The sequence below is a fragment of the Bombus affinis genome, chromosome 12 (genome assembly GCF_024516045.1).
Source record: "Bombus affinis isolate iyBomAffi1 chromosome 12, iyBomAffi1.2, whole genome shotgun sequence".
Lineage (NCBI taxonomy): Eukaryota > Metazoa > Arthropoda > Insecta > Hymenoptera > Apidae > Bombus > Bombus affinis.
In genome coordinates, this window is record NC_066355.1 from 5,567,358 (window position 1) to 5,580,993 (window position 13,636).

At 38.5% G+C, this 13,636-nt stretch overlaps 1 protein-coding gene across 2 annotated transcripts in view; it reads right to left on the reverse strand.

The window, feature by feature from the left end:
• Positions 1-13,636, reverse strand: part of LOC126922622 (uncharacterized) — a 139,659-nt gene that overhangs the window by 23,969 nt on the left and 102,054 nt on the right. For both annotated transcript variants that reach the window (XM_050735418.1, XM_050735417.1), the window contains one exon: positions 12,708-12,821. In XM_050735418.1, the coding sequence (XP_050591375.1) occupies positions 12,708-12,777 (70 nt within the window). In that variant the 5' untranslated portion in view covers positions 12,778-12,821. The remainder of the gene's footprint in view (positions 1-12,707; positions 12,822-13,636) is intronic.

The following is a 13,636-nucleotide window of genomic DNA, read 5'->3' on the forward strand; positions in this document are numbered from 1 at the left end:
GGTATGAACAATACAATGAAGCGTGCGAAATGAGTTACCACAATAAATCTGTTCTATCGGTTTACGATCAATACACATGATCAAATTCAAAATTATGTCATTTAGTTTCATAATCAAATTCTTATTCATTTTCCTTGATACTATAGCAATTTTTATTTATAGCATTATTACAAGGGTGAAAAGATAGAGGTATAAATATTCAATACCAGTATGAATATTCAAATTTCATTACTGAAATAAAATAAAGTTGGTTAGTTATTTTTATACTTACAGTAAAGCTCATTTAATTTATTGCATAAATTATCCTCTAAGGATACGTCGGTATATCGCGATTCTTCATCTCCTCCTTCAACTTCAGTTTTCGAGCTTCTTCAAAAGTCTTATTAGTATTGTTACTGACATGAACAATTCCGTTCCCACTTTATGCACTTCTGATGAAAGAGAGACTTCTGATACACGAAGGTAGAACAATGTATAGGTACTGAAATTAGCAAACATAATCATCAGTAAATGGATTTTCGAAGCCATGGTAATTGGGCACGTGGTTACGTCTTGATTGCAAGCCAATTACGATGTATCAAGCCTCGTAAATTGTTCGAAGACGCGATCCAAGAGGAGACGAATTAATATTATAACAACGTCCCCGATGTGAAGTATTCGGCCACGATGATGGAACGTCGTGGAACCCATTTAATGCCTCGCAAGCATCCGCTCCACTGATCCGCAAATTCGTCCAATTATTCGCGGTTCTAACAGTAACGAACCGCTGGCCATAATTGCAAGCCTTGTCGTCGCACCTTGCTAATAGCAATCACACTGCTCGTTCGTGGATAATTTATCACCGTTGGTACGTACTGACGACCACTAAAACCCCGTTCGATTTTCCCTGTGTTCGTGCGAAAACTTCGTTCGACAGCGGTCTCAACGAACCTGGAAACGGACCACATTTCATTCATCGATAGATTGAAACGTTTACTTGTTCCATTTCATTTTTAGTCCATGAGAAAGTTTGTTTCGATGCTTTGAAATGGCGTTGGTAGATCGTTAGAATCGCGTAAACGGCGTATAGAGAATTCATCGAACTGCAGAGGCTGCTTACGTCATTCGTGCAAACAATACATGCGTTTATTTTGCGAGCCGGTAGTTTCGGAACCCGCTTGTAATTCCCCGTGTAGATGCAAATTTTATGCATTTGTCAGAGTTCCTTAAGTTTCGCGTCTGCATGTTAATTGGTTTTGCTTCATCCGGCTGCAAAGAACTTGGCGGCGGCATTCGGGAACGTTGAAACTTTTTTCTTATTCCTGGCCACTGGCATTCTTTCTTTCTTTTTTCGAACTAACCGCCGTCACTCGAACAGGACAAACAAACTTCTTAATGCGATTCATGGACGAAAGATTTTAGGAAGCGTCAGAGATAATTGGCTTTTCTTCACTTTTTTCCGTGTACGCGCGTCGAGTTTAGAACTTCCTGACGTTTCCGCTTACTGCGGTCTTTTTCTTACTCGTAGAGGAGACTCGCGGCAAAAACCTCGTAAACTGTTGTTCACGTTAAAAGAAATTTGTTTCCTCCTTTAGTGGGAGTTTATGCGAGCAGGAAGTTCTTATTACAGTAGGTTTCATCATTTGTACCTTGATAAAATCTTTTACGTCCATCTCCTGCCTGCTTTATTAGAACGTTAACGCGGTTGGTTAATTAACGTTAACTAACGATAACCCGAACGCTATCAACGAAATTAATCAATCTGGAAATTGGCTGTCGCCTATCTTCCCTTTCTAGTCACTGCGTTTCACGTAGATTACCGCATTTCCACAGAGTAGGAACGTAGACAAACAAAGGACAGAAACAAACAAGCTGTGAATGTAAATAAACGAAGAGTATAAATAGAAAATATGAGTTACAACTTCGTTGTAAAATACAAGTTTTCAGTTTTAATTATGAAGTACACGTGTACGTATACACACGTATGTACATTTTTAACTTATTTACCTTTCATCTTTAAAATTTTCCAGGTTTGATTGAATATCTTCAGAACAAAATGTCAAATGATCAGGCAAACTATTCATGGAATGACCAATTTTCTTTGGTTCAAACTCACTTGAAATTAATACTTTCCGTTTCGTCGCTTACAATGATAATTGCATCGCTGTCACAGTTATCACCATCAACATCGTCAATTTTATTCGAAACTCTGTTCCTTTTTTTATATATTATCTTCATATCTCCATCATCACTTGGTACTTCAAATAAATCGTCCGCTAATATTCCTGTAATATCGTTAATCGTCGTATATTAACTGATGGTATGAAGATCACAAGAGAAAACATGGTACATTTATTTTTATCGATTTTTGGATTTTAATGTCATTTTACAATTAAACAGGAGGATTTTAATGTGACATAATTAAAAACGAAAATAATCTGTTAATTCCGAAGATGTACATTCTTTAAATATTTGATAATTGGCCATGCTAAATTAGACGAATAAATGAAAAGATTCGACCTTTAAAAACATACGTCACATCTAAATCTGTACCAAATTTACAGAATACATTACACGAGATCAATAACTACGCAAACACAATGAAAAACCGTATATCAAGATATTTACAATTTAAGTTCCAAGTGTTCTCAATTGTCAAGCACAGAATGCAAAATATCACGTCAACACCCTCCCCTTTCTCATTATCTCTCTATAAAGCGTTAACGCCCATACATTTTCTCATAAGAGATGCAAGATACGTCGAATACACGGGGTACAATACACGTAAACATCGGATGGTCCGCAGTTAGCGTGACTCGCATTCTAACGAAGCGTGGGTCGAGGAAATCAGGCTTGTCATTGATGCGTACGTCGCCTAGTCGACGCAATTTCCATGCAATCAAATGGCAAACAGTGCAACGCCACGACGTCACCGTGGTTCGTACGTTGGCGGCTCGTTTCCGCGAGCCGTGTAGTTCCATATGCAAATTGCACGCTACGACCTAGCACGTCGTGGCAGTGAAATCGAATCAATATTGCATTAGGAAGGTCGGATCCTACCACGATCCGAGCATGGTCACCCATTGAATAAATTATGCTGAAACACAGGTCACAGGTCTCAGCTCTTGATAAACGCAGCTCGAGCATAATGTCGCCAGACAGGCTAGCCTAAAATTTTTTATGATTTTGCCCCTACTGTTCGCCACGAATATTTCATCCGAGCAACTTGGACAACGAGCTGCTCTCCTCATCCTGGATTTAAAAGACGTAATCTCTTGCCGCGAAACTTGATATTCATTTAAGAGCACAAGATATTGATTTTCGGTAAATTGGAAGATTAATCTGTGGCACGATGATGGATATTAATCGACGTTTAGATGAATAAGTGATTCTGAAAAGCTTCTTCAGAGTTTCGCGAAACTTGTTACAGCTTAACGGCTGTTAATGCGCTCGATATTGGGAATATTTAATCACCAAATCCTCATGTACATATAAGGATCATTTTATATTTATACTTTTGCATCTATATTTTATGTTTAGATAATATGTTATTAATATCTTCGTTGTTCACATTATTAAAATTCTATCGTAAAATTGATATATACAATTTTTAATCGATCGCATTTGTTACTTTTAGATTAGTTGATATTAACGTACGACCATTTGGTATTCGAAACGACGAAGATTAGTTTCCTAAAACTGAAAATATTGAAGGACTTGAACATCTTCGTGTTTTATGCGAGGAATATTAAGAATAACTTACGTCAAGTGGATTATATTATTTCTGCTATTAGATGATAGAAAATGTTTTGTCGAATTAATAGGAAGTATCCAAATAGGCACAAACGTAATTTTCCTAAGCAGACATAACTTTCCACGAGTTTGCCCGATTTCCTGTTTACAGACACCTGCTAGTTTGCCGAGTTAAGAACGCGTAGAACTTTCGTTCTATCTAAATAATTATCCATTTCTAGCTATAATCCTGGAGTTCCATCCTGATTCAACCGAAGATAGTTCTATTTCAATTTATTCGCCGCAAGGGAAATATCAAAGCCGCTGGTAACCGCGTAGTTATTCGCTCGAGTAAATCATATACGCTTCGTGTTCATGCGATAAACACAATTTCATAGTTGGAGTACTGATTACAAAAAGGTGAATGAAGCATAGTGTTCTAGCTACAGTTTACCAAATTTCTTTACATATACCACCGCGAAAAACTAGGTAAATATATGGACACTTATTTATGCTTGTAGAATTATGTTCGTAGAATATTATGACATAATGCAATTCATTTTTGGAAATTAGTATACAACAAAAAAATTAAAATCTGTAAGTGTCACATATTATAACCAATTTCGCTATTTAGGAAGTTCGTTATCTTCAGCTCATTTGACTGCCAAATTAATAGGAAGCCAACATTTGAACGAATTTTATATGACATATTGTTGGTTTCACAACATTTAGCATAGTGCATATATAGCACACGCGTAACGCAAACATAGCCATTAATTTTTACATTTTATTAATATTCAAGTATCGTTAATACAAACTGATTAAAGTATCAATATAGTTACAAGTAGCAATATAAATACTAAGTAATTTGTAACTAGAGAAATTACACTTTCATCCTTGTCGAATATATTAATCTCCATTCGAATATTTATTATCAAAGATTTTGACAGACGAACAAGAAAAATGAAAAGTATATGAGGAGTACAAAGACTCGTCTTCATGGTCCATTATACGATCGTAACTCAAAAGTGAGCTTCAGAGTCTGAGATTGATTTTGTCGGGGGCAACAGAGCGTGGCAAGTTGTGGCGTTTGATATCGAGGGAAAGGATAGGTCAAGGGGCGACGTCACCCGAGATTTTTCGATAGTTTGAAACGTAGATACACATTATACCTGATATTCCCGATATTAAAAGATACAGAATAGTTTCCAGTTTCTCCTTCATAACTCATGCAAACCATGATCCGGATGAGCATTAACGCTTTGGAGATCGCGATTTTTAATAATGAATGCAATATACATATAACAATACAAATTACAATGTACTTGAAATTGGAAAAAGATAGGTCAGGCATAATTTCTTAATGAGATATATAGTTCAATTTATAATAGCATTCTAGGTTCCAATAACGATAACAGAAAAATGATAAAAACTTGGGAGTCGTTCTAAAAAGTTACATCTTTCTGCCACATTCGTCCTTAATCTTTGAAAGAAAAGATTCTTCTTGTACGATTTTTAGAATGACACTTAGATTTCCTTCTATTCAACTACCGATCAAGGTTAAAAATTAAATCTTCCTCATCTATTCTCCATGCTGTCCATCAAAGAATGTTCTGCCTAATTTTCTCTTCAATTTAGATCGACCCTGTCCCTCATCCATCACTCTGACAGCACATTGAGATAAATTATTCCTAACGTTAAAACGATCAAACTAGTCGAATAATAGGCGTTCAAGGATCGAGTAATAACTCGAACTAGCGTTGCAGCTCCCGATCGTTCCGAACTTGGTTGAATGAATGAAGCCAGTTACGCCATTTCACACTGATAGAAGCAATGGATTAGGGTCGGTGAAATCAAGCGAGCTTCTCGAATGGCACGAAGCTCGTTTCGGTTTGAGGGCAAATACACGGAGGGCCACTTGACTAACGCTAAATAATTCATAGAACACTGCTCGAATCGTCTATATATGCCAGCACGGTGGCAATAGCCATTGGACCGTTCATCAGCGACTATTGATTGAGTTTTGAGCTTTCCCTTCCCGATTTCCTTCTCGCGCTTACTCTCGCAACTTCCTCGATGCAATTAGTTCGACGTATGACATTTACCAATCACAAGCAGAAGCCTCTAGGATTTCTCTGCTAGCGAAGTACCGCGGGACGCAGACGTGGTTAGCATATCCTGATGAATCATTCATAGTTTACTCGATGTCGTCCTACTCTCCTTCTGTGGATCTTCAGAAACATACAACCAGAATGGTTTCTGGTCTCACTTGAACGTTCTTCCTGGATAAGGCGAATCGGTTTCGCATAAAAGAAGATAAATATCAAGCACTTCTTTCTTCAAACTCCGAGTACACCTATATTTCAGTACTTATTCCGTATTCCTGCGGTATCATGGTTCTTAACATGGCAAGATTTATATCTTTGCCTTGGTACGCATTTATCAAACCGGATAAAATATGTACCACGTGGCAAGTTTACGAAAATTTCCGAGGGAGAAACGAACGATCCCCAGGCTTTTTCCCTAAGAGTACAAGCTACCAAAGTTGTACACACCCCCGTGTATCTGTCAGAGGCTACAAGAAGCGCATTATTCGCTGGGTAGCGCGCCGAGTGAACGCTCTCTCTGGATCAACTCGAACACTACTCCAGTTATTAGAATGCGTGCCATAAATCTCCGCCCGCAATAAGGCTGGCAGTTGACGTAATAAGCTCTTAAACGGCGCAATTGTACTTCCCCGTGGTCGATCTTTCATTAATGAGGTCAACATTCCAGTCCTTTCTCCCCGAACGCTGCGCAACCGCGTGTTCTCATAACTTCCCCCTTTTCATTGGACTCTTCTAGTGGTTTTCATCTTTCGCTGACGTCTGTCAAGCAATAATGGCCAGATAATGACAAAAATTAGGAAAAAGCGAAAAATGTAAGAAACGAGAAATTGTGTCTCTTCGTTATTCCTTTCTTCATGATGGACACGACGTTGTTGGTTTCAAACCGCGAAACAAGGCGAAAGTTCAAGAAGTAGTCCTTAAAAAGTTGCCGGCGTGCTCTTAACAAAGCGGCCTCGCTTTCTTGTTGCAAGCTTCATGAGTCATCCAAGTGTCGCCTAATTGGATTCTGTTATCGCGTTCCTTTTCTCCCTGGGAAATGTGGTCTTTTCGCATCAACATGAAAATCAATAACATGTGATAAATCACGTTTTGATAAATGCCTCCTTATCTGGTACTAATTGAAGAGGATTTTATCAGATTTACAAAGATCCTTTCGTTTATATATCTTCTTAATTTTGATGCTAATATTTGGTAGGCCTTAACGTAAGAACAGTCATAGTTTTCTTTGAATTATTACATCGAGAATACTGGAACTATCCGTAAGCAAAGTTAGGCTAATCAAGTTGTCCAACCAGCTTCACATTCGAATCTTTTCGTGCAGAACATCGTTCCGGCCCTTAACTAAATTTATGGATCGATGACCGCCGACATAGTCCAAAATTGGGAAACTTACCCTGCGGCTCTCGAGCTGAAGGGTGTGTGAGTTTAGACACGTTTCAAGTGATGACACACATCACCAATAGGGTTATTTAATTAATTATAAGTTAGATCAGCTTTACTTTTAATACAGGCTTTATAGAAATCTCAATTATTTTTTAATTTTCGTCAAAATATGTAATGCCTAAATTATTTTACTCCTTAATTAAAGCCAACTTTATTGAACACGTTGATAGAAGATTGACTCGATCTCATTTAGTAAATTTCATCCTTATTAGTTTACCTTTATATAACCGCGTACTACTATCTACACGGGAACAATAAATCAATTTTTATAGGATATATTGTAGAATTGATTATTTTCCATGAAATATTATGAGCAATAAAAGGATTATGTGTAATACTTTTCATTAAATATTTCATATAATAAAAATATGTTTCTCCTTCTCAGGAGAAGAAGCAAGTAAAATTTTGTATCGATCAAACCTGTCACCATATCTTTTTTAACATTCTTCGGGGTTGTCATACATCCTGACAGAGGAAAAAGATCGGATATCCATTCGATGCCGTTTGAACCGCGCCCAAAAACCAGGTTACCCCCATGGGGCCCGACCTGGGTTCCAACGCGAGATTTCCATTTTCCAGCCATAAATCAAAATGTCTTCGATTCGAGCGAACAGTAGCCTACTTTTTCCAACCATTCTCGATCCCTCTATGCCAACCGAACCTCTGTTAGATCGTCTTCCTCGTTCGTGGAAAAGTAAATAACGATCGTTCGGTAAAAGGCTGGCGCGTTCATGGCTGACTTTGCAAATAAAAAACCTTCGATCTTAAAAACTTTCCAGCAGCTTTCGTTCCTTTCTCGCTGTTCCCATTCTTACTTAACATCGTCTCCGAATCCATGCCCGCAGGCTATGGCGAAAACTTAGGCAATTACGTGGAATTAAACTCCTTAAAATTTACAAGGACAGTCTGGTTTGACATTATTTTCTTGAAACTCGGACAGACGACGAGACGTTCTTTGTTTGTTGCTCGGTAATGAGCCACCGTAATTGTTAGTTAAGGAGTAATTACTCGGTTGACATTGCTTAATAAAAGAAGTAAGCATTGATGGATAGTAACGACTCGCAACATTTCTCATTTTACGTAATCGTATTTTGAAACAAAATAGCCCCTTTATTTCTCGCCACGACCACTTTCGTAACTTATATTATGTCGACGAACTTTTCTAATATCTTGAGTGGGGACAGCGGCAGTCTCTAAAGAAAATTACGGTGTCAGTTAGCCGAAAGTTGTCGCTTTTATTTGAAGGATACTTCAATTTCCGCTTCGTTGGTACAGCAACATGCATCCATAGTGGAATAATTTACGCGGTCGTTCTTTCAAACCGAACAGTCTGATGATCGATATTATATCGGAAGGAAGATGGAGATAAATTTTCCGATAGCAGGCACAAATCAACGTTAGAGATCGTTTTACGACTGATCCCGCCAATACATCGATGGTAACGAGAGTATGAAAGTGAACCACCAGTACATGTATAAGCTGCAACGCGTTGATATGTAAACCGACGGGGCAAAATCTCCGAAGCTCATGAAACAGCCAATAGAAAACCCGTGGAATATGTAGCTTCTGATAGTCGAAATTAATAATACAACAGTCACATGGTAGGATCTTTTAAACGAAATAGCTTCCACTGGCTGACTATCGATTATCGATTATCGTGCGAACTTTTTTCTCTGTATCCGGGTAAAATCCCTGGCGAGCGCGATCCAGAGTTTTCTTCTATCAATGGAAAGGATATATGACAGGATAAATAAAATTTACGGATACTTGAATTTGCATACGGTATTTTCGATACGAAAGCTCCAAGCTGGTAGAGAAAATCGATTGCCCATGTCGAGTTAAGGTGTGTAATCGATTGTGATATATATGAAAGCATCGAGGTATAGAAATTATCCTTTTAAAAATATTCATTCATCGACGTCAGCTCATCACTGTTAATACGTATCAGCTATGGTTTATCGGTGATAATGGAGGAATCGGATTATCTTGGTAACGTTCCTGCTGCTCCTTTACAGGAATAACCTGTGTATTGATTACAGAGGTGTAATGAACCACTCGTTTCAATTATGCTAACTTGTGTATACCTACAGAGAGGGAGGAAAGAATCAATCCTCGCCCCCGGACAAATGTTTGCAAGCGGAGGAAATGGGCACGCTTTGTCATGTGGGAACCATCGCGTTAAGGTAGCCAGGACAAATGATAATTGCTCTCGATAACCACTGCGCAGTTTGGTATTAAGCTATTCGAGGAATATTCCGACGATATATGGCGCGATATTGTTACCACCAAAGCTTTGACGTTGCACAATAAAATGATATAAATGGGTATAATTTAACTCTCGGACAACAGCAGTCAACTTTTATTTATACCGATATTTTATGTATACGTATTATTATTTTATCGAACTATATAAATATGTAAAGAATATTGATTTTTAAGTAAATCTTATTGCTTTTATACATTTTATAAAACAAATATTCGATGCCAGTGACAAATGTGATGCAGCCATAAGAGTTAAACTTACATGTTAGCTTCGAGATATCGAAAGGAAACATAATTTTTCTAACTTTCAAAAATTTCTGACTTCAAATCCTTCGTCTTAACTTGATTTTAACGTTTTGTATTCTTTTGTAAAAAAACACGCTAGATTTACAAATGACAGAGTGTCTAATTCCAAATATTTCTGAATTCGATGATCAAAATTAGCATCGTACGAAGAAAGATCGAAAGTTGAGTCATCAATGACAATGTTCCATGCGTACGCGACGCTGTTACACGCTGATCGAAGTTCTTCCGCCAAGGATTTCAGGAAAGGGAAACGACAAGATCGGAAGGTGTGAGGGGACGATGGTTCAGGCTATTTCAGGAAGCCGTAGTGATTACGCTTCGGTCGCCAATGAGAGCTTATCGCACCGCCTTGTAAAGAAGTGTCTATATATACGTAGCCATTACCAGCAGCTCTCTGGAAGCAAGCACCCCTCCACAACAAGCTTTCACAGCGCGCCACGCCGCGGCGACTAAACGCCGTCAAGCTTGCTAAGTTATTACGTCGTGAAAATAAGGAGAAAATTGGAAAGCGGTTTAGCCGTGAAAGTGGTGTCAATTACCGTCTCGATACCCTAAGTCTAAGATAGCTAGCTTTCAAACAGCTTCGACCAAAGTCGATCAAAAGATTTCATGACGTGTTCGGTTTTTTGGCTTCTCGCATACGTCTTTCAATTTATGAACCAGGTTACCACGTGACGAGAGGACCGCAACGTTCGTATAATTAATGGTCGTCGACGCGAGACAGAGAAAAAGTGTCAAGAGAGCGAACGTCGTGGATGGTAGCTTCCACACTCTCTTCCGTACCACGACGAAAATAATCATTTTCAACGCGTTGATAAATCGTCAAGGGTTTATCAAACTTTCAGCGACGTGTCGCGAAATTGATGTTTCTTGCTATAAATAACGGTACAACCTCGCGCAAGAACGGCTTCGGCCTGTCTGACTCGCGCCGTCCCTTTCTACTGTGAGACCAAAGTTGGTTACGTGTCGAACGCGTCGCTTCCATCGAGTCCCCTGTAACTTCTAAAATTACTGGAGAAAGGTTGCTTTATTTTTAGATCCTTCGCGAGTGTCCTTGAATCTAATAATATGTTCTTAAAACTGTAGGTGCTTTTCTAGTCCATCCAGACTGTTCCCTTTTATTCCATTCTTCTTTATTTATATCGCCGTATTGTCTCATTCTGCCTGTTTCATTCTATCGATGAATCAAGTAAATTTAAACGAGAAAGTTAACCAGCGATCGCAGGGAACCAAAAACTGACCGTTCGATGAGTCGATAAAAAGCATCTGTCTCACAGCTGACACAGCACGAAGTCAGACCGTCAATCATCACGATACCCCGACGGTCTATCCAGATAAAAAGAACCACCCATTGGCCCTCTGTTACGTTGCAGGCCCGCGGCGATAATGATGCTAGCAGGAAGTATGGGAATCATCGATCCAAACCCCTGTTCTTCCTTCATTCAGCTTTATTGTCAGACTTTTATCAAGCAAAGGAAATGGGGCACGGGTAAAGCCGAAGAGGAGCGTGAAACTATAATAGAACGATTTCCAGTGATTGGATCACGATGATCGACGCAATTTCTATGGGTAATTCGGCTTCTGGCAGTCGTGAATAGACAGAGAATACAGATGAAAGCGCAGGGAATGATGAAAAGGACAGGTAACAATGCAATTCTAAAAATGTCCGCGTGCAATATCGGCACCTGTTGTCCCATGAAATAACCGAACGCTATTCACGAAGATCCTGTCTCCTTTTCGGACGTCGAACAATCGCGGTTTGAACTCGATTGATTCGTCAATCTTAGTCACCGGAAGATTCCAGGTCTCGTTTTCCTACTTTCGTCCCTGTTTTCATTTAGCAAATGGTCAGTTTGTTTCTCATTTCGAGATTGCTCGTTAGGAATTGAAAAGGAAATGTATCATGAATAATTAATTGTTTCACGGTAAGCTGATCCCCTCCTCCTGCTCCAGCAGTTTGATGGAATTTAATTTCCTGGAAATTTTTTAAAAATGAAATCGCGTGTCATCTTTACGAGTACTCGCCAGTTTTTATTGTTCCAAGAAAGAAACGCGTTTTCACGTAAACGCATGACCCCGAAAAGCCACGAGGAGAAGGAGAAAATGCGTGCGATGAAATGTAGGTGGTAGTAAACAACGCTGCAAAAATATTTCGGGAATGAGGGAGTATTTCCGCCAGGGTATCAGGAGCTGCACATTGTTTTTGCATTCAGATTTACAAGCGGCCTAAACTTTAATTACGGTACGGGAACTGGGTTAATCACTCGCAATTCGGTACGTTTTAGGTGCGGTTAACCACGCACCGAACATTTTTCCCCAGTCCTAACCAACATTTCCAACGACAGCTGTACGTTTTAACGATCGGCGAAACGAGTCGAAGTTGAAATTACTATGCACCCTCCTAGTAAAGATTGAAATTTACCGACTCAATGTGAAAACTACGAACTCCGTAATCCACGGAATTGATACGAATGGAAATGTACTCCGGGCAATAACTCCGGGGAACTATGCCAACGGTGTCGTACTATTTTCACCATTTCCATTATCTATCCGTGGAATTTACGGGCTGAGTCAAAACTTCTAGATGCCCGCGCGAGTGTCCATTTAAACTTTATGATAAACACAAGCTTGATATTTCATCCTGGAACGTTCAACCAGTCCGTTTGTGCATTGAAACTGAACGTTTAGATATGATAATTCGTCTCCTTTATCTTTCTGAAAATTTTACCTCGCGTTACTATTCTGGCACATACGCGGTACTACCTCGTTATAGTTATTTATTTAGTTGATTTATGAGATGTTCCCGTGGGAATTGTTACGTTTGAGAATGTTGTAAATTTTCATTTAAAGTTCGCAGTAAATCGTGGGATGACTAACCTGTGGGTGTGCATGGTGTTCGTGCTGCCTCCACGAGGTCCTCCCGACTTCCGGGCGGTGCTTCCAGCATCGTGCCGCTGCCGGAGAATTTCTTTACACATAGCAGGCTCAACGCTGAAACAGAATGAAAACATTGCCAGAAATAACAGACATTCGAAATAAAGATTACATTAATATAAATATTCGATGAGTTTTTTGTGCATGTATTCTAGACTCATTTTACATTTGATTATTAAAGAATAAATTGTATTTATTTTTACACGGAGAACAGATCCGTTAATTATGTAGAAATTAACGTTTAATCAAGTTCAACGTCTTTGTTCTATCGATATTTTCACAATTAATGACGCGATTCTCAGCGAAATTATGACAACTGAATTTGACTCGAGTTAATAAATTACGTCTTTTCCTGGCTGCACCTCGTCACCTTATCTTAAATGCCAGTGAATTACGAGTATATTTCTAAATATAAAATATTTACGTCGATGGTAATTCATTTTTCAAAATAACCCATCAGGAATACAAAGTAATTAATTATTTTATTAATTTAGATGTTTTAATATTTACGTATTTTATATTTATAATATTTATATAATATAATAATATAACACTTATATTATTTAAATATTTAATTACATAAGCTCGAGTATGATTTATGGGCGATGAATAAATTCTCCTATTATAGGTACTATTATAGAAACGCCTTGAGAAACTCCAACATACAGAAACTATTGACATTTCAGGAGATTAACAATTCCTGATAACATCCAGCTCCTCTTTACTAGACTAACAATAAGTAGAACGCGATGTCTGATCCAATATCGTCATATTCTACTTAACGTTCAATAGCTTCGTATTCTGCGCAGAATATCAAACATCTGAAATGAAATGCGAAGTGTTTGAAGTATTCTTGTGTAAAAATATTCCAA